Below are 22311 nucleotides of genomic sequence, written 5' to 3' on the forward strand. Positions count from 1 at the left end.
GAGCAGGCTACTATTTTCAAAAGAACTTAAGTGTTTTAGGAACCCAGGTATCATTTGCACAAGTAAATCAAGCAGTAGGAAGTCCGTAAATGAAATCGAGTTTCTCGGCAACACAACCCATTGTTGAAAATTAGATTTAGGCTTCTAAAGGGCTTTGATGCTTTTCAGAGTCTCCCTTCCTGCAGCACTCCACAGTCGACTAGGTAGAATAGAGTAATTTACCTTTCTCCCGAGGTTATAAACAGCAGAATCGCTCTGACGGGCTGGGGGCTGTCTGGGAAGTTGCCCTTTTTTTTAAACACTGTGAAAAAGGTTAGTGCTGGCCAAACCTGGCCATGACAGAAAGCAGGGGGAGGACAGAAAGAGAATCTACCTAGCGCAAAGGAAGAGTACGCAGTCCTCGGGGTGCAGATGTTGGGGGGCCTGTGCACCTGCACTTCCCAGCCGCAGAGGAGCCCCATGAGCTGCTGGGCGCTCCCGGACTGGAGCCCTCAGCGCCGCTCACGCACAGACCAGACAGCTCCACAACCCAACCGTCGCAGTCCTCGCTGTCCACAGGACAATCCAAGGTTCAAACACCTCTCCGATAATGTTTTGAATTATTAATGCAAACTGGAACAGACAGCAGGAAGGCTGAGATAGAAGTAGCAGGAAATCAGCCGGGGGACACTGAGGTCCCCATTCTCTGCCTCCCCCCGGCAAGCAAAGGCCGCTGTTCCTGGCACGGTGCTTTTATGGGGAAGGGGTATCCTGATACATATCCCTGGGACCCAACGGAACATGGAGGCTGCTGATTGCTGCACTTAGCTTGGAAGAACTTACTGTTCCAAACATTTTAGAAAACCTGGAAGTTCCTTTAAACAGGAAATTTTAAAATTTCTTATTTTTGTTCTAACCTGCAATAAAACTTTTTTTTTTTTTAAGTTGGAATTTCCTGTGGAACAGAAATTCTGTTTTGAAACCATTTCTATTCAACAGAGCTATTCAGATGGAAGCATTTTCCTATTCATTCCACTTTGCAACTAACTGGTGCCACCCCAAATGTATTGCTCTTCCAGGAATGATGTGGCAGCCCTGGAATAGCTAATTAGTGGGGCTGTATGATGATGCTGCCAGAAGTTTCAGCTTCCAGAGGCATTCCTTTAAGAAATGGTGGTGTGGGTTTGGCATTTACAAAGATACACATGGTTCCAGAAGCCCACAGGCACCAAAAGTTAGCTTGTGTTTTATAGCTGGCTCATCTCAACCCAGTCACTGAGCTGATGTCCTAACCACAGCGAGTCAAGCGAATTTCTTCAAAACACTCAAGGAGAAAGCTTTTGGTTAACTTATCTTACTTTTTTGAAAATTTCTTTCTTTGCGGGAAAAATTCTCTTCTGGAGCTACTGACAGGGATAATAATTAAATCCAAATATGTACACTGCAAAATGCTTTCTTGTAGATAAATATCTTGGTCGCTTAGCTCTCAAATTTTTGTACATAGCTAAGATAAATGAAAGATGTCTAAAACCAGTACCTTTATACTTGGTCACCACAGCTGAGTTGACACTCAGAGGTTCCTGGAAGGTGACAGTGAGTGATGTACTGCTTGTTACCATGAGACAGACGTTGGTTGGCGCCTCAGGGGCTCCTGGGAGAGAAGAGAAAACATCAGCTCTTCAGCACAACAAATCCTATTCAAACAATGTTTGTGTCTTCAAAGAACCCACTGAAAATCACCCTGCAATTGTGAGCTTTGGGTTGGAGGTGTTTGTGTTCTCTGCCTTTTGAGCATTTTAATTAGTGCCCCTGCTAACAATATCCTGCAGACACCATTTGTTTCTATCATGGTTTTTGGCTCCTTTTGGTTAAAAATATCTTCCTGCATATATGTAACCCAATAAAACAGATTCATGCTAATTATGTCAATGAAAAGCCCCTATAAATCTCTTGAGGTGGGTAAGAGGGGAGAAAAAGGACAAAACCACAAAGAACTAATTAAACCTTTATGGTTTCACTAACAAACTCCAATATGCCAAATGACAGAAACCATTTTTACATTATTGTGATTCAGAAATTGCATACTTCACAAATGTTTCTGTGTAGTAGTTCCAAAATACATTTGTCAGTTGAGGCTTAATGTCTCTTAAAACAAAGCTGAATTCACAGACTATCAATCAGACTCAATTCAGAAATCAAACACAAAATGTCACAAGTTACTGCTGATGTGAAGAACAATTTTTTCATTATAATAACTTACCATTAAACTGTATTTAATATCTAATACAAGAAACCCCATATCTGCCCTGAAAAAAAATTAGAATAGAAAAACCTTGCCAAAATTGTTTGTAAGTACATTTAGCTAACGGTGGCTATAAAAGTGTTAATGGTAAAGCTTGCTTTTCCTTGAATGGGACACAGTCTGAAGATCTAAATGGGACACAACTCAGCCCTGCTTGTTCAGTCCTTGTCATGGGTACAAAATAGCTTTTACTTTGGGTACAGACTCACTTGTAAGATTGTTTAAAAGTAGTCTAATCTGTGACAGCTCTCATACGCAGATGCCAAAAATAAGAGTATATTTTCATATTTAATTCCATTGTTTGATCAAATATTTAAAATTCCATTTTCCTAAAAGTTTTTTTTTTTAAATTGCAACAGGAAAAATGCAAATATTCTGTCTCTCTTCTCCTCTAGTCACATATTCCTCATAGTCATATTTTAAAGTCTGGTCACACTAAATGAAATCCAGAAGTAAATGTGAACAGAAAGAAGCAGGAGGGAATGTTTAGATCCTGAACCAAAAGCATGTAGGCTTCTTCTGATCAGTTTAAGCAGCCTGCTCCTAACGGAGCTGTGTGCTTGCTGCTCTCACATTTTTGCTCTTACATCAATTCTCTTTTCATTAGGGGTGATGCTACTTAGTTCTACTCAGTTTTCCCACCTTAGCACTCGTCTGCCTCACAGCAGTCCTGTGAGTATCAGAATATTTTTGTTTGATCAAGGCGGGGTACTCTCAGTGGCACGGAATTCTTGTCCTGAACTTCATAATGACTTTCCTCTACTCACGAGCATGCTCGTAGCCGGCCCTCATGCGCTTGTAGAGCCTGTATCTCCACTCCCATGCTTTCAGCTGCTTCTCTTTCTCGGTGCTGTCCATCCCCAGGCCTTCATTCAGCACTTGTGCAGACAACTCGGTAACGCGCTGCTGTGCTTCCTGGACCAAGGTGCTCAGATGCGCTGACCTGCTTTCCATGTTAACAACTTCCAAGGAAAGAGAAAAATAAATCATCACTCCACGGACTAAAGCAATAGAATTATGGCCTCGGGCATCTCAATTTAACCCGTATAAGCTCAAATCCTTCCAACATTGTCTTGCAGTAGATGTCCTTTGGTCAAGTGGATTACTGCCATGGCAATTTACACCACTTCAGAATATGTTCATTTGTATAAATTGAGCAAATTTTACTTCCCAGTGTTTCTTAAATGTTTTATAATATTTTAAGTAGTCTGAAAGAGAATGTTTTAAATTGGCAGAATAGTAAAAAAAAAGAACTAAAAAATTGAACATTTTTTCTCCATCTCCCTGGCCTCTACTTAGCCATAACAACGTAAGGTTCTATGGAACAAAGAGAGGCTGGTATTATAGATAAACATATACGATAAATATATAGATCTCCAAATGAAGAGAGAGTTTGGCAGGTAGAAGAATGAGTGCTGTGCTTAAGGGCTCTGGCTGGGCTTCAGAACATCCCCCACGTGCAGCTCTATTCAGTTCTCCAAGTCTTGACAGACAGTGAAGAATTTGCCACACAGAGGCTCTGTTTTTCTCCAGTGCACAGAACAATTTCTATGTTCTGTTCAACATTTAGCAGTCCATCCAGCAAACTTACAAACTGCTAAGTGCTATATAAAGATGAAAATGACAATAATATAGGTTATAAGCTAAAATAGGCTTTGATCTCTGCCCAAGTGCACAGAAGTGCCACAGATTAGCCCCTATGCAGTGAAACAAGTAGAATCAATCACTATTGTCCGAACTCTTTTTAGGTTGAGCTTGTTCAAACTATCTACAGCTTAAAAACTACAATTTATGAAGCTGCCTAAAATGAGAAGGAATGCAACAACTGATCTGATGTTCAATATACAGGAAATAGCCTACAAGAGAAGGAATCATGAAATCACAGAAAATAAATTTTATCTGGTGTCTGGTAGTTTTGCAGAAGAGCTCTCAGATACTCTTGATTTAAAAGGCCCCTATTTATCAAAAATGCTTTACTGTCACAAGCCACAACTCTTAGCAGTGATGGGGACAGCCAGGCCCTGGTTTCTCTAGGGATTTTATGGAAGCAGCATGAGTCTCGCACAAGCTGCACTGATCATTTACTTCTGCAAGAAACGAGTAGACATTTATGAAACAATCAAACTGTTGTATATTAGACCAAGACTGGTTTTTGACATCAAAACACACACAGGATAGACGACATCTGCCAGACATGTTATTCCTAATCGGGAATCACAGGATTAGAGGATAATTCATTGTGAAAGGGACCTTCTCTAGACCAGGGTCAGCTATTAGGTCAGCCCAGGTTACGCAGAGCTCCAGTCTGGTCTTGAAAACCTCTCAGAAAAACTTCTCAGGCTTTACAGCCATTCTGCACAAGCTGTTCCTTTACTTAGGTAATAAGAGTTATCCAGCCTTTTTAATTATTTATTTTTATTTATTTTAATTCATGCCCATTATCTCATCACTCTATCACAGTCAGTTCCACAGAGTCTAGGGATAACCCTGCAGACCACTGTGAAAAGTGCCATTGGATCTTTAAAAACCACAGGCGCAGAGCAAAGAATTACTTAACGCCGCTGACATCCAACGGGATTTGTTTAAGAAGGTTTGTCTTGAACATTTTGCTTTCAGAAACTGGCTTGCTGCCATCCTTGTGGAAGTCTGAGCATTCTTCATATGGACATCAGAGACACATGGGCCGGGCTTACCGCAATCTGCCGGTATCCTCAGCACCGGCTGTTTACCGGGAGGCCAAAGGTGACAGGGTTTCCTGGAGCCAGGCCTACAATAAGCACGCAGCACATCTGAGAGCACACCAGGACTGAGAGAGGAGCTTTTATGGGCCAGAACCTCAGGTGATTGTGAGCTGGCACTGCTTCAAGTTCCCACTGAGGATCTGGCTGTATCGCTTTAATCAAGATCCACGTTTGTCAGGTCTTGGAAACATGTCAGATCAGCCACTGGAAATTTTAATCTTATTTTTATTTGGGTTTGCATGAACAAGCCAAGCCGAAAACATGTGATGAATAACAGTAACTGAAAAGATGGTAACACAGTGGACTTTACAACAGTGAAAGTTCTACCTCCTCCACACTCAGTTAATATTCTAAACGCTGCACTTCTGATCCCGCTTACTTTGTGTTTAAGAGATGCTAGGTTCCTGGTAAGATTTATACAGTCTGAGCTTCATGTGGAAATGCAGATCACTTTTATTTTCTATGGTTTTATCCTCTGTTCTATCTATTCCAGGCAGCAGTCCAGGTGACACAGCTGGAAGCTATCTATCCTCAAGCTCTTCTTTTCTACAGCGTTATGTTAGCGGCTACACTGAGATTCCAGACAGATTCTTATAGTTAAGACAGTAGAAGAGCAAGAGCCTTCCCTGTAGGAAGCCTCCTGGGTGCACTTGGACAGGGCCTTCACCTCGCAAACTCCCGATCTGTGTACGTCCTATACAATCACCTATACAACCAGATTCAGTGATGCTTGTGTCCTATCCCAGACTAGAGCTGACTCGGAATTCTCCCTTAAAAACCATCCCTTTCCCAGAAAGCTTGGGTAAGTTTTGCCCAACTGCCCACCACAGACAAATGAAAATGCTCCTGCTGAGTGCTGGATCATGCTCTTACAGCCCTGAGACCACAAAAACAGAACAGATTTCATTCTAACAGGGCTGCTCAGGTACAGGAGGGAAAGCAGGACTAGAGAAAAGAGAAGGTGATCGCCATCAATTCCATGAGAATGAAGCCAACTACAAACACGATGCGAACCTTTGTTTTGAGGGCTTAAAATTTTTCTTTGCATTTTGCTTTCAAGCAGCAACCTTAACTCCTTAAGGAAAAAAACAATCATTTGCTTTTAGTGAGAAAGCTTGATGCGTTATTTCAATCAGAAAATCAAGATAAGTGAAGTGGAAATTTGGTGGGTATATTTTGAAATGGAAATGAGGTGGTTATATATTCATATTCTCTGTGTTCATAGGCATGTTTGCATTAATTACAGGAAATGAATACTAATTTATGATTGCCCCTGCTCGCCATCAGACTGCATTTATTTACAGATGAGGTCAATGAAAAATTAGTTTAGTCTTTTTTACTGCTGTTTAGAACACTCAAGACTGTGTTTTCCTCTAGATTTGTCATGGTTAATGAATGTTGCTTCAGCAGTCAATCATGTACTCTAAATGCTGTCACACTTTTTTTTAAAGCCTCAGTCATGAACCATGACAGAAAAATAAACAAATAAATATAAAGCTAAAAAACTCTTTTCACTGAGCAGCTACACTATGCAAAAATCTCCTGGGAAGGTTAAAGGAGGCCAGAATAAATGATAATATAAGTGCTGTGGACATAGAAAAGCAATAAAGGTGTACCAACACTGAGGGTCTGGCAAAAAAACCCAACACACACACGCGCACATGCACACACACTCTGCAGTGAAAAAACTGGCAATGTGAGTAGCCTCAAGGTGCAATTTCCTGGAGCACTGAGATTGACATGCCAGCACTAAATGTTGTTAATTTAACTAACTTGAAATTAATGGCAGAGTCTGCAGTGGCCGAACCCCTCAAACACAGTCTCATTATGGCCTTGCTGGGAATGTCCTAAATATAGGCATTGACAGCTTAAAACAAATTCGCATACATTGGGGTATTTTTAGACACAAGCAAGGCGTCAGAGTTTGTGTCATAGTTTACAGTTGATTAATTGGGTTGGTAAGTCACCGTCCAACCCACAAATTGTGCATAAAAATGCCCATGAAGGAATACAAAGGACAGTTTTATAACTACAATAACTGGTTATAAGTGAGAAGGCCTATCTCATGCTGATGTTTTCACTGGTTCTGTAGGACTTTGAAATTCTCGTGTGAGTGGGATTTTGGGTCACATGAAGAGTAGGACTGAAGAGTTATAAGCAGCAGCCCAAGGTAATGGCAATGACAGATTTCAACACACCCTCTCTCTTGAAGGCATCAATGCCAAGATCGAAAGGATAATCATCATAAATCATAGTCAAGACAATCCATTATACGGCCATTTTTGAAGACAAGCTCCGTATTTTAGCCTGCAATCTTTGGATTACTCACTGAGCTTCTGTTTACACAGTTCTTCTCACTACTGACTAACTCAACTCCCCAAATGTTAATCAGGTTAGAAGCTCAACCTGATTCATCGGTTAATATGCCTGGCTTAGGGAACAAAAAACACCTGCTGAGCACACAGCCAGCAAGCAGACAGTCCTTCAGATACCCCCCAGCGCTGTGGTGCTAGTGTTGGTACAATACTCTAATGATAACGCCAGTCCAACTTTGTGCATAACATATTTTTTGGCAACAGTAAACTTAATCTCCTAAGGGGAATTATCGAAGCCAGTTCAATTTGTGTTCTTACTTACAGTGTGGGCTTTCCTTCGCCCCAACCTGCAGAAGAGTCCTAGCAATGGGGACGTTGTTTGTCAAGATGGCAATATCCAACGGCGTCAGTCCCTCGCTGTTGGGTGTGTTCAGGTCCAGCTCCTCCGCCGTGTACTGATAGAGAAGAATCTGAACCGCGTCCAGATCTTGCTGTTCCACGGCCTCAAACATAGCTTCATTGCACTGGAAATTCTGCATGTTAATAAAAACAGAAATTCAGATCACTTTTCAAACGTCAGTGTTTTAAAATAAATGGAAAAAAAGCGTATTTTTGAGACTGCTGTAAAATATTGATCCTTGAGCTCCAGTTTAGGTCCAATTAGAAACATGCAAATTTTCGTCAAAACGCTGCTTGCTCGGCTTCCAGTCTTGTGTGTTTGAACTGAGCTCAGGTCTGTGGGAGGACTGATATGAGATTCAAAATCATCCAAAACAAACCCACACTTACCTAGAGATCTGCCCTGAATTCAAATTACATGAATGATATTGCATATTCTGTGCAAAACTCTATGAAAGACTGTGATTTTGGCAGTGTTTTGGATTACTGAGTTTTTCAGACCCCAAACTCAACACTAAAATCTGGGGTATCAAACTCAGGTGATCCAAACCTAAATTAAGGAAGCCATTCCAGAGAAAAACATTTACAGCTCCCACACAAACTAGAAATACCATAGTCCTTAATTGAAGAAGTAGAAATGAGTGTGAATAAACTGCCTGTGTACTCTCCGTATTCAGAAAAGATCCACCCAACACCAAGGAAGATAAAGCAAAGCTGAGAGTCCAAACTGCCCTGACTCTCAGGTAGGAAGAACCACCGAGGGCCTTTTCCCACCAACGGCAAGGAGATAAATGAAGAACAGCATCATACAAAGAAACTCATCATTTCTTAACTGAGCTGCACAGAGGCAGGTGCAGGATGCTAGCACGGCCTGCAGGTTTCTGTGCTGGAAACATCCTTTGGAGCTGCAGCAATGAGACATCATTTGCCAAGTTTCTTGAAATTCTCTGCCAGGGTCCCATTGCCTTAATTACCCAATAGGTTTTTGTTTCTTTTAGGAATGGTTCAGTAGAAGCAAGAGGCTCGGCAGGGCAGGGAGAGCCGAGCGCGCGGGCACGGACCGCAGCAGAGAGCTCTGCAGACACACTGTGCCAGCGGGCAAGCTGGAGAGAGCGTCCCCAGGAGAGCAGGGCATGCACATGCGTAGGGAAAGCACCCTGCTCTGCCCCGAAGCTCACAGCGGAAGAAACAGAGGCAATTTTCATAAAATAACATGTCGCTTATGATATGAAATGAACCCTGAAACATTCTCTCTACTGTGATCAGAAGTTAACATTTCAAGCACATCAAAACACTTCATCTCCCCTTTTTAAACGTATCTGGCATACTCTTGCACAACTTTTGCTCTCAGTGAAATAACATTTCCAGGTTGAGTACTGATCTGCTGGATTCGCACCTTTTTTCACCTTTAAAAATGCACAGACTAATTTGCAAACACCTCTGGAAACTACAGCCGCAGCCCATGGCAGAGTGCAGCGCTACACCTGGAATCGGCACCGCTCTGCAGGGCCCTTTCCAGGTGTTCCGCAAGGGAAAAGGGCCTCACGCAGCTATGACACACAAACCTGTTCAGATACCTAAGTTAGAAAGGTATCTCACTCGGAGGAAGTAATTTTTTTCTGTAGTTTTCTATGCAAAATAAAAAATAACTTAAGTGTTCCATGACAACAGGTCTCTGCCAAATTTCTCTTTGGATTGTGAGATCAAGATATCATTTTATTATCAAATACTCAGATCATAATTCAGTGTTAAGTGCAAGAAATCTTACAATAAGAAAGCTAACAGGTAAACAGCTAGGCTTATCATTCTCTAGCCATTCCCTCTGCTTAAGGCAAAAGATTCTCTTTAAGGACAAATACTGTCATTAGGGATTGCACATTTATAGTTTGTTTTAGAAAAGAGGTTGACTCTTATTTCTCTAATTTTAGGTAAAGCTTAAAACAGAACATGTTACTGCAATGCACCAGTATTTCCTTTCATCCCAGCAGCTCCACTGCTGCCTTGCTTATGTAACACCTTATTCTGAAATCAAAGATTGCTTTCATTCTGGGGATTCTCCCCTAACCCTTAAGTGATGAAGGGTCCAGAAATTTAAAATAATTTTAATTTAATTACAAAATATTTTAATTAACGGAATGATTCCTGTATGTATTAAGTGTCTCCAACTCTCACTCAAATAAGGAACACGGCAAATAGGTTCCTATCACTGTATTATGTTCTCAAAACTAACCTGCTTAGACCATTGATAGTCAGCTAAAGAGAGAAAAGCTCTGCTCCTCTGCACTTCGAAGCTTTATTAGGGGTGGAGAACTGTGAACTGATGAGAAAAGCAAAATATATTCATTAAATCTTAAAAAATATTTAAGTATCATTGAGAAAGTATTAATTTCACACCAATTTATGTCATTTCAAAATTTCTCACTATCAATTTTGAAACTTCCACTATACTGTCATTTTTGAAATAAAGGCCATTTATGATTCAGAAGCACCCCACATTTATTGACTCAGAAAACAGGCAAAATCTTATTACACTTGTAACTGATCACAGCTAGTAAAATCTATTTAACAACAAATTTATAAAGAGCCTATTACAAAGGGAATCAATTGAAGTTAACTGAAGGACTATATTAGATTCGATTTTTATTAGCTAAGTTCATCTGGGGAAACCCGGGCTGCCAGTCGGAGTGCAGCACAAAAAGCTGGAGCCGATGGCATTAATCAGTGACAAGTTGGTGGCACAGGCTCAAGCCGGAAAACCAGGTATCTTGGTTTGAATTTCCTCTCCCTCTGTGGCACTGGGTACATATGTAGTTTTTCCCTTTCTGAAATCAGAATAATCATTTTCTTTCAACAGACTTCACGGTGTGTCTATAAGGCTTAAACGCATTAGTACTTGTAGAGTGCTACCTAAGTGCTAGATTTGTTTTGGTTTTAATTCAAACCAAAGAAATTTAATTCAAAATCTGAATGAACTCTGATTTCATACTGCATCTCAGCAGTTTCTTGCATTATATAAAAACAAAAACAAACCCTTGAACGTAATTAAGAAAGAAGGGCTGAATTCTGCAGAATCAGTATTACAGCTGAAAATAACTCAGTTATATGGCTGACAAAGGCATTTGGCACTTTTCTAGTATCTACATAGATTTTAACAATAGATTTTATCCACCTGAATGACTATTGTAAAATTCTTGTCAAAACTTTGTCTGAGTTGTTATTGTTGGATTCAATTTTCAAGATTTAGACCTGCCTAGATGCCTTTGAAAATGCATCTTTGGATTTTTATTTGCCAAACTAAATATCTAAAGTATTTCTGAAATTTTGGCCCTTGATAATTTGCTGAACAGAATCTAAGCACATGCTTAAGTTAGTTCCTCATAAATGTTCTTGCCAGCAAATCTATTGGCAGGAATGTTTTACCAAAAATGCAAAAATAAAAGCAAATTTCTATTTCTTCATTTCATTAGAAATCTGATTGAAAAAGCTGCACTCATTTAAACAAGAAACAGAGCATGAAGTTTATAACTTACTTCATCCAATCCAAACAGTTCTGAGACCAAATTGCAAATATCAGGTTTTCCAAATGAACAATTCAGACACAACCAATAGTCTGAAATATGCTGGCATGTCTAGTAACTTCAAAGAGAGAAAAAACATGGGAATTGTGATACGGCCTTTCTAGCTAGGCATGTACGTAATCCCTCATCCACACAGTAGTGCGCAGCAAACCATAATAGATGCAATTCACTCCAACGACATCCTGGTGAGACAGCAAAATATTTACCACATTTTCAACCACCACAATAAATTTCCCCAGTTTGCACAGGAAGTCTGCATTGAGCGCAGCTTTCCAGGCCCAGAAAATGTTCTATACTCCACAACACTATTATATATTTTTTTGCAAAAACTTATCATATGCTATTTAAAAAAGTCTTTAATATTTCAGTATTTCTCAGATATATCCAGCCCAGGAATACGAAACTCAAACTGTGCAAAGATGACGATGTAATGTTATTAGGCCTCCTGATTTCTGTCTCCATTTGCATCTCCTAGATAATTTTCTTCTGCTATGAAAAGACAAACCACTGAATTCAAACAGAAACTGGTGATCAGGCAGTTTAGGGACAATTTTTACATTTCTTTTTCCTTGACTCAGTCCTGCAGCCTCTAATCACTAGCTTTAGACAGCTGTGCTATGTGATTAATTTATTTAGGTGTTACACTGGTGCACAAATGTATATACTGAAAAGGACTACAGTATTGCTTTGCTGTAAGTAATAACCATGTTCCAGTAAGTGATTCAGTGCTGGAGTGTTTAGAAATGCAATCTTATGTAGCTTAATTAAAATGAAGTACCCCTTTCAAGATATTTGCTCTAGGTTAGCCTGAAAAACTCTACTATGTGCTACTGGAGTTGGAAAAAATGTTAAAATAGTTTCTGCAAAGACTTGTTTTGATAAACATGAGTTCAAGAATAAAGCTATTTTGGGATATTGCTATGTCTGCAGCAAGACAACAATTTACTGAATGGAAAGTGTTGCACAGCAGAGAGAATGGAAAGAAAACTGTTCACCAGCCAAAGCTGAAAGAAAACAAATTTAACAAATGTTGTTCACTTGTCTGGAGCCTTGATTTTAGTCACAGAATTAGCTCAGTACCGCAGAAACTCAAAAGATTACAAAATAAATCAACTGGCAACGTGACCTATCTTATCTCTACCCCTACACTGATTGTTTCTGTGGTATTCAACTCTACAGAAAACTGTGAAAACAACAGGCAACTGGGAGATTCGAAGGAACGGGATGCGCAGCCTGCGGAGTTCAATGGGAATCTTTTCACTAGCTGCTGGGGACAGCAGCTCAGGCCCCAGGCTAGTAACACGTGGCCATACCCAAGCTCGCAGTAGGCCAGGAGCAACAACGGCGGCTCCGCTCTCCCCGCTGGGCAGCAGCTTGAGGGGAAGTTCATTTTACAGGCATCTCTATTCCACGAAGCCGCCAGCTCCACACAGTGTCAAACTGAGCCTTCACACTTAAATCGAAGTCCAAATTCTAGTGATCCCCAAACTGAAAGCACCTGGAAACCCACCGCCCACTGGAACCCACTGTTCTAAAGAGCAGCCGTGGCCTGTACTCCACACAGCTGTACTCCAACCACCAAGCCCAACTGCAGTTTCAGGCTTCTCCTGCAGTAAAACAAACTCCAGTGAGGCTACAGGAGAGCGCCATGATCCCATATGTACTTTGGATCACACAATCACGGCTTCTTCACACAAGACAGACAACAGCCTTTTGACTTTCCCATTTATTAGCGCTACGTTTCAACTTACCACTTCCAAGCGCCACGCCTGGGTCCTCTAAACTCATGAGAGGAGTGACCCTGTCTGTTAGCATCACTTTGAATTGATTTTAAAATTAGTTTCAGTTCCATGTATATAATGTCCCACTATAATGTCTCATATCTTATATGGATTTGTTAGTGCAAAAGGAAACTAGACTGTGCTGCTTCTTCTGGCATACTGTAGTATTTTCATCATCTGGCCCAACCATGTTCAGCTTATTCCTCTGCTGAACATCTGCTTTAGTGCAGCACAGTAATGGTTTCAAGAGGTGTCTCCTGGCATAGCCACAGACACTGTCATAAGTCATTGCTCTTCCTAAGTGGAGAGGAACTTTTTTCCTCAAAATAATTCAGAGGAGAAGTTGATGGATATGTCTTCCTAATTAAAGAAATAGTGGATTTGTTTTGTTGCAACAGTATTGGCAGCAAGTTCACCTTTCTCCAGCAAACAGACCAGGTTCTACTGCATATTGAGATTAAGGAGCAAGGGAAAAATGAGTAAGATAGTAAACTGTGAATTTGAGAAATATTAAGTAATTACCATTGAAGTCTTACGGAGACTGAGTCGGTCTGACCGGGCTCTGAAATACGCCTCATCGAAGGATGTATGACTGCCCTTCAGCTTCTCCGAGAGGTTCCGATACAACCGCTTCGCAGCGTTTGGAGAAGATGGCCCACTGCTCTTCTTAGTCTGCAGGAGACTTAAGTTATGCATTTGCTGTGTCATTTTCATCTAGTGTCTCTAGAAGAGAAACAACATAGCTTTAAAACAAATCTTTGTTACTCTGACACCTTCCTTTCTCACCCGCCAGCGGTAGGGAAGCAGATGTCCTGAGCACACAAGGATCCAATTGCGAATAACCTCACACATTCCCCAAGCTCACGGGGAAGAAGAGTCTCTGAATGAAGAGACTGGATCAAGATCACGCCAATGTGTGACAAGCAGAGTTGGTTTCATTGGCACAGCAGTGTGTACAAGCACAGGAGCAGGACCCGGGCGCTGCCTCCCTCCAGCAGTGAGCAGGGTGGTAAGCCGGGCACTTCAGGGGCTCGGGAGCTGCTGCACTATGGATGAGTGTGGACTGCCCTTCTCTGAGCATATGGACAAAAGCTGAAGTGAGGCTCAAACAGGAACAACTCCGTTCAGCCTGCTTTTTAATTAGTGTATGTACTCCAGCAGCCTGAAAGCGTATTTGTATCCTTCTCCTTAAACACATTTGACCAGATACCTTCCACAGAGTGTCCAGAAAGCCAAATCTGAACTATTCTGAAGCAGACGGAGAAGTGGTTTTCAAGAAGAATTCATTTTATTTAGTTAGTTTTACAGAGAGTACCTTGACAGCAGCATTTTCTTTTATAAGGGGAATTTAATCTGAGCAAGTAAATGAGAAGCACTTCTAAGTCTTTGGACAGTCTTCCAAGAAATCTGAGGGTTTGGTAGAGGCATTAGTTTAGCCACACATCTCCTAACATACATTTAAAATTCAGATAGTTTGCAGGTTGATTCTCTTTCAATTGTGGACACTGTAAGCAGAAGAAAGGCCCTCAGTGCTCCAGGAAGTTGGGTAGTCTCAGAACCAAAATCAAGTCAGGAATCATTTGGCTGCTGGCCGACACCTCCAACTCAAAAGCCAAGGAGCAACTCGACAGCACGCCTGCTCGCGCAGAGGCTGCTCTCCTGTGCACTGCCTCTACCCCTTAGTCTGACTGCAGCTTTACAACCCCGGGGCTTGCCCGGGTCTCTACCACTCTCATCAGGTTTAGGAAACAGGCCTTAGATATCCAAAGAGAAAAAAAAATGTTATTAACCATCTAAGCATTCAGTTCCAAGGACTGTAACAACAGATTTTTCATATTATCCATGGAAGCTTTTTGAGTGTGTAGCCAAAGCAAATCCCCAAGACCAACATGAATGTGTAAAAAGCACAAAATCTTATATAAACTCATGAAAGTTCCTCTCTAGTCAAGAGCAGGCAAGTCCATAGAAAAGCTAAATAAGAACTATAAAAGAAAGCAACTATCAGTGATAAAACAGATGGCATCCTTGCTGTCCACAAAGAATCAGTGCATTGCAAATAACTTCAAAAATGTCGAATACATTTTATCCTCTATACTAACCATCAGAACCATGGAATATTGCATGGAATTAACAGAGAACAGCAAAGCAAGAGCTGGATTAATTTAACGAATATGAGCCTTATTTTTCACCATTGTACTGAGACAAAATGCAAAGCATTGCTGATTATTATTGTACTGCAGATATTTTGGTCACATACAAGCTATGAAATGAAAAAAAGGAAAGGTAAATGCAAGCCACATATTCTGGAAAACTTTCTGGACGTGTGATCTTATTAAGTTGCGGAAATGACTCCCAAGAGGAGCAATGGAAATGAGATCAGGTAAAATCATGAGTAAAATATATAATAAGGAAAACAAAGACAAGTCAACTCACATAATTCTTTTTATTGGATGCTGGCATTTGCTTATTTTTACAGATGCAAACCATTTCACAAGAGCAGCTTTAGGCTCCTTTTCTAAGTCTTTCCTTTTTTGTTTAACCAATAATGTCCTCACTTCACCAGTCAGGTGAAACAGAAAAATGTACGTTGTCACTGTACAGCAGCCTGAAATATGCTAACATTACGATATATCACTGTGGCAACTTAAACTAAAGCTATATATTAAAGACTGACACTATTAAGGCAGTTTAGTCACAGGGGATGTCCATTATCAACCCTAACGATACCTGCACCTTGAAAAGCTCTGTGTATCTGGCATAGGTCAAAATAAAATGAGTAGGGAGATCTCATAGGGTTCAGAGTGGTTATGTATAATACAACCAACTTGTATTCTCACATTTGGTCAGGTACTACAACAGCAAATACTCTACGAAGTTTGCCACGAAAGGCTGGAACTGCACAGAGCAACAGCAGCAGCCACCCGTGTAACAGGAGCAGTGAGCGGCACCTCTGGGGAAGTCCCTGCACCACACTGGAAAGAAGCACCAAAACAGGCTCCCGCTTGGTACTGTCACCCTGCTAGAGCGCGGATCAAGCCAGTGACAGGGGAGCTTATCTTTGGGATCAGACTTTTTGTACCTCTAAGGGCTAAAGCAACCTTTTCATTCCCCAACAGCAGTGTGCTGGGAAGTCCATTTAAAATAAATAAGTTGTCCTTATACAAGTTTTTTTTTTGATTGATAAATATTCATCTATTATTCATGCACTGCTTTTAAATCATACTGCAGAGAGAAGAAAAATCTGAATTACAGATCAGTGTCTGTTTTATGTGGCACATAAACACTCTGCTCTACAGACAGGCACACTGGAAGGACACAGCATAGCTATGTTAACTTCAGATTTTAGGAAAACACACACAACAGTCAAAAAAACATTCAGCACTATATATGCACTTAAATATGCATGTTAAACCATTTCATACTAGAACTAATAATTAAAGAATACATGTATTCAAAAATAAATTTGACTTACCAGCTCAGGCTATGCAAGGCAAAACGTGAGCAAGTGGTGGCAATTGTTCCCTATCTTCCCGCAATGAATCACATTGGTTTTGCTGTCTCTTCCGGCTCAGCCTCTGGGCAGAACGAGCAAACCTCTTCCCCACACTGCACGAATGATCAGAAATGAAGAAGCTTATTACTGGCAATTACTGAAGTCCAAGATCACTGATTAGATCTTAGAATAAAATAATTCCTAAAGCAAATAATTCCATATTGCAGGTAAAAAATGTGGTGCCTTTATTTTACTAATTACTACTGCACTGTAAGAATGTCTAAAATCTAAAGCCTCTGTAGTCAAAAATGCCATGACTTCTGTATTCTTTTAGCTTGTTTTATCCCTTAACATTGATCAGCAGCTCAGGATGCAAGCAGAACAAATAATTGCTGCCAGAGTAAACAAAACTGCAATTGTAATTAATTTGTTATGAAGTACGGGCAAAAAAAACATTAATACTGCCATCTTAAAACAGTTAGTTTTATGTTAAACCAATAAAAGGGGAAAAAAAGAATCCCAATCCTGCACTCTGTCCAGTAATGCGTGTTGCATGTGATGTATTGTTTCTTCTTTCTTCAAGCAAGCTACACTACAGCTGTCTGCAATCATAGCAACAAAAGCAGCAACCACATCCATAGCTATGGGACATCTGCAAGATCGTTTGAAAGCTCCCAGCCCCAACAGGTTACCTTTGAAAAATATTATCAAATAAATAAGGAAAACATACCTTACTGATGCCTGCATTTCAGCTAAAACGGATCCTGCAGCATTAATACCTTCCAAAATATTGGAATGGTTGTATTTCAAAATAAATATTGTTTGCAATAGGCAAAAAATAAAAATTGTGGATCCCACAGAAACCAATAAAGCTGTTCCAAAGCCAGCATATGGAATAACCATGCATAGCCCCAGAATTCTAAAACCAATATAGGTGATGGACAAAGATAAGCAACAGTCTGGAAGAGCAGCAGCCGGTCAGGACGGTCTCCTGGCTGGACCCGGGTAAGCAGAACGCCCCTGTTTAACAGGTGGCAACAGGAAAAAGAAATGGAGACACCTCTCCTGGGTCTGTCAAAGGCAACAACTTCTAGGTCCTACAGTACGGACTTTTTTGTCTTGTTTTTAATTAGCTACCAAAACTACTACTATAACACGTAGAAAGCTTCACAGGCTGCATTCAGCCCTGGTACCTGTTTATGGAAAGTCCTCCCAGAGCTGCTGACCAGTCCGATTCCCCTGCCCTCCAAAACGCGCGGGCCGGGTACACAACCTCATACCAAACGGCACCCCTTTCGCCACGGCTGCCTGAGCCAGAATCTGGTCCTGGTCTGTACATTCGTGTCACTGCACTTTAACTTATTCCATACAGTTTTCATCAATTTGGGTACAGGCCAAACCATTTCTGAGAACTAATACATGTGTATATACAGCGAGACAGACTAGACGTACCCAGTGTTGGAACACACCATGCCAAATGTTCCTTCTCCTGTATTGTCACCAGCACAGGCTAAATCTGTGCTAAATCTGTCTCTTTTCCTCTGCTCTTTCTGAGAATCGTTAGCCATCATTTTCCACGGGGAAAGCTCCAGTGAATTTATTCAAATTAGTCTATTCTTAAGCACTTTCTAGCCATTTTCCATTGTGGATCAAAGTTTCCCTTTTCTCTCCTTGGCTTTCTCCCCTCACCTTAATGAAAATTAGAAATTCTGTAGTTGACATTTCCATTTCTACAATGCTTAGCACTTCTCCACTGCTACCCAAGTATCATTTGGTACAATAGTAAAATACAAAATTTGTCATCTGAGCTAAGAACCCAAGTTCTTAGAAAGATAATTAGTGAATATACAGCTAATTCTTCCTGTTACATGGATTTAAGTTTATTGTTCAGCTGTTCAAAATTTGTAAAAAACACTTACTACGGCAAGAGGGCTAATTAAGAATTTACTAAAAGATAAAATCATAAGATTTTACACACGTTCAATCATGATTGAACGTGTGTAAATAAATGCAAGATGCACCTATATCTGGTTCTCAAAATGGAAAAAAGAACCCTATAGAAAATAAAAGTATAGATTTAAGATAAAACACATGTAAGCAGAACTGTTAGTCTGATCTTGGGCAGGAACCTGCATGTTCTTATGCCTTGATGACTCCTTTAGATGACTCACAGACGTCAGCTGTTTATTCCTTCGCTTGTCTGTATAGTTCATACTCAATTAGCTGAGCCACATATTTCCTTTGCTGTACTTTTTACTACTTAATTAATTAAGCAACCTACTGCAACAGAGGGATTTTTATTCCATGTCTGCTCATTCTACAAGTTTCCCCACACGCAGCACACACGGATACTAGAAGCTAACACTGCTATTGCTAAAGCTTCATGAAGAGGTGAGTTTAGCAATAACTCACTTCATTTAAAGAGGTCATGTAAATTAAGATCAACTGACACACATAGCAAAATATTTACCCTGTATTAGTCTCAATTTTATACAGAATAGATATTTTAAGTAACCAAGCAGCACATTCTGAAGGCCATTAATTTATCAAAATGCGCTTGTTCCCTCTGGCCACAGGTAACGCTTCTGAAGCGAGTGATGATAAATGCAGTGTGTAATCCCAGGGCAGCTGGGAGACATTCAGCTTTTTTCAGGCAATCAATAGGTGGCAGTGTTCCCCCAGTTCTTCAAAAGCAGGACGTGGTCCATGGAACAGGAGCTACACACGTGCTGCCTCGTCCCGGGCCCACTACGGCCAACACTGCATGGCGTGGGCCATCTCGGCAGCAAGCGCTTCCTTGGGAAGCCAACGCTAACGTCTCCCTGTTCCATATCCCCTTGTGTCCCGGCTCTGCGCAGATACTGTCCGGAGACCAGTAGAGCCTGGAGTTCAGGTACACGGATTGGGGCTAAGAAACGCACTCCAACAGAGGGAATTCTGAAGCTTCACACGGAGTCTGACTTCACCTCCTGATCAACCAAAGGCAAAAGCGCGGCCATGACTGCAGGGACAGCTGCATTTGAGGCTGCTGGAAACCCGCCCGGCGAGGCAGCTCCCACGTCCGCAGAGCCTGGTGGCTGGGCCCAGCGGCGCACGCAGGTCCCACGGCGCAGCTGGACTCCAGCTTTCCTGCGCAGGCGGCTTAGCCAGGCCAGCTCCGCCTGGCATCTGTGCGCGGTCCAACTGTGCAAATCTACGACTACAAAGGTGGTCAAAGTGATTCCGCTCCTTGAAGCAGGATCATGTATTTTGTTCTTTCCTGTTTTGTGGTTTGGAGTTTTTTTTCCTATACATCTAAAGGTATACGAGAAGAGAGGAAAAATGGCCTACAAACACGTGTTTTTGCAAGCTGTTACACACACAAGCTCTTGCAGTAAATTCCATGCTGGTTTGGACAATTACGGCCTCTCTGGCTCCCCGCTTACCAATCATCTTCAATTCCGTGTTCCCGTTCCGCGCGTTTCCTCAAGGCCACTGATGTCAATCTCACTGTCTTGCCAGTGCCCTCAGCCAGTGTCCTTGAATCAAATCCACAGCTAAAAATCTATTATCCACAGAGACACATAACTGTTCAGTATATTCATAAAAAAAAAGACATTCCCCCGCTCATCTGTCATAGAAGTGAGCTAACTCAAGAAATTCTGAAATTGTTTTAGTGAAAAAAGAAGAGTGTTTGGATGAAGACTAGAAAATTTCCCAATGAAGTAATTTTCCCAAATGTTTTGAAATGTTTAAGACACCTGTGATCCAAGTGAGTAGACAAAACTGAGCTTGACAGTCCAAGCTCTGAGCTCCCTGACTCAGGCACGGCTCCTGATCCAGAATCCCCCCAGCTGCACACGGATTTCACTGGCACGCGGGCTCTGCTGCGGAGCTGACCCCGGCAGAAACGGCAGCGCGGGGGGCCCGGGGGCTCCCGGTGCTGCGGGGAGACACGTGGAGCCAGGGCTGCCCGCCCTGCACGCTGCCTTGGAGCCGGGATCCTAACGAGGAGCATAACGAGGAGCCAGGATCCTAACTTGTACATCCCTTTTACATGAACTAGCAGGAAACCAGAGCTGTTTGTCAGAATTCTTCAAAGATGTAATGTTTCTATACAGCCTGGTTTTTTACTATGTGGCATCTTCATTTTCTGGTCTCTAATTGGAAAATTCCTGCCCACTCTAACCTCTTGCTCCAGTAGCAGAAACAGGCCTGAAGTATCTGAAGCACAAAACGCTAAGTTTTCTTGGGTCACCTGGAGTATAAAGTTAAAGTTAACAGCGATACCTTAGCATGGAGATTCAGCACATCCTTAAAAATATTTCCGTTTTGAACCAGGAATCAAAAAGCTGCTGCATTTGATTAGAGCTTCTCACTAAGGATGCCTGATGGAGATGCTGCCTCATTACAAAAACAGCAAAGACCTGAATGTGTTTGATTACTGCATTTCTTCTCCATGTTACGAAAAACCTAAACAGGAGCAACCATATCCATGCTCAGAGAGCTACAACATTACATGCAGACCATTAGACAAATCTGAGGATATTGTGGTCCCTCAGAAAGAAGTTACCCAGCTGAACATCACAGAAATAATGAAGCTGTCAGCACACCAGCCCAAATGTGCTGTTTGGTCGGTCACGGGCTGGTTGCGCTATCGAGGCCCCACTCGCTGGAGATGCCTCTGGGCCCGGCCTGCCTGGCGGTGACTGCTCCCAGCTGCGCCGCAGCAGCAGCTCATCCGCACGAGCACAACAGTTCACAGAAACTAGGAGCTTTTCGGAGCAGGAAATCTCTGCATTAGGAAAGAATAAAGAAAAGGGCATTTACCAAAACTGAGCAGGAAAATGCTGGAAAGAAGTAGAACCACCCATGACTCTGGAGAAAGCTTTTCTTTAAATAGAGGTGTAAACTGATGCTGTCTTCCAGGATTAGAGCAATTTTAGGATTGTGAGACAGTCATTAAAAAGACCAAAAGCTCCTTAAATATATATAGACAGGTGTCATGGTAACTTACGTATGCTTACCAAAATTAGCAGTGTCCTCTTTCTGAAACTGAATCTATTTTTTACTTCAGAATTTGACGTATAAAAGCATTATTATAAAGCACTGAACAAGTGCCACTCTTTCACACTGAGCAAAGAAACTACTTTGATAACTCAACAAGAACTTCTTATTATTCTTTTAACCCCAAACAACATATATTACACTAAACAGGTACTGCAGAAAGAGCAGCTTGCTTGTGCTGATAAAGCACAAATCTGTTTAAAGGCAATGATCTCTCTTCAACAAATTTTACAGTGATAAAATCAAGCACCTCAATGAACAGCAAGGAAGCATCAGCATTTCAGAAAAAAATGACCTTGAGGACAGGGAACAGGAGGAGGGGAATTATTTACAAACACTAACATTAACTTAGTGAGAACGATCTCTCTAGATGCTGACACAGATGGCCAGTATTCAAAACAGGAGTTATCCGTAACACCCCAGAAAGACCCCAGAGGAGAACTGCCTCCTGGACCAGCTTTTCTGAACAGCCCCAAGGGTCATTTTTACAACAAACACCCATAACACTTGTGGGCTCTGCTGGTTCTGCACACTGGAATTCCTAGTGCAATCATTTCCTCCAGTGTGACTGTTCATTTATTAGTCAGAATGAAAATAACTCCGAGGAGCTCCAAACCATCCTCTCACAGGAGCAATACAAAAACCTAAACAGAATAGAAATGATGGCTGTGCAGTAA

The 22311-nt window shown here is 41.4% G+C and overlaps 1 protein-coding gene across 1 annotated transcript in view; it reads right to left on the reverse strand.

The window, feature by feature from the left end:
• Nucleotides 1–13818, reverse strand: part of ANKFN1 (ankyrin repeat and fibronectin type III domain containing 1) — a 57737-nt gene extending 43919 nt beyond the window's left edge. Inside the window, exons 1-4 of the mRNA XM_010212519.2 lie at nucleotides 13618–13818; nucleotides 7660–7870; nucleotides 3049–3243; nucleotides 1517–1630 (exon numbers count right to left, since the gene is read on the reverse strand). Of these exons, the coding sequence (XP_010210821.2) occupies nucleotides 1517–1630; nucleotides 3049–3243; nucleotides 7660–7870; nucleotides 13618–13809 (712 nt within the window). The 5' untranslated portion in view covers nucleotides 13810–13818. The remainder of the gene's footprint in view (nucleotides 1–1516; nucleotides 1631–3048; nucleotides 3244–7659; nucleotides 7871–13617) is intronic.
• Between the last annotated feature and the right edge of the window lie 8493 nt (nucleotides 13819–22311).

This window comes from Tinamus guttatus, unplaced genomic scaffold (genome assembly GCF_059628265.1).
Source record: "Tinamus guttatus ecotype Peru unplaced genomic scaffold, ASM5962826v1 Tinamus_guttatus_pri_ptg000045l, whole genome shotgun sequence".
Lineage (NCBI taxonomy): Eukaryota > Metazoa > Chordata > Aves > Tinamiformes > Tinamidae > Tinamus > Tinamus guttatus.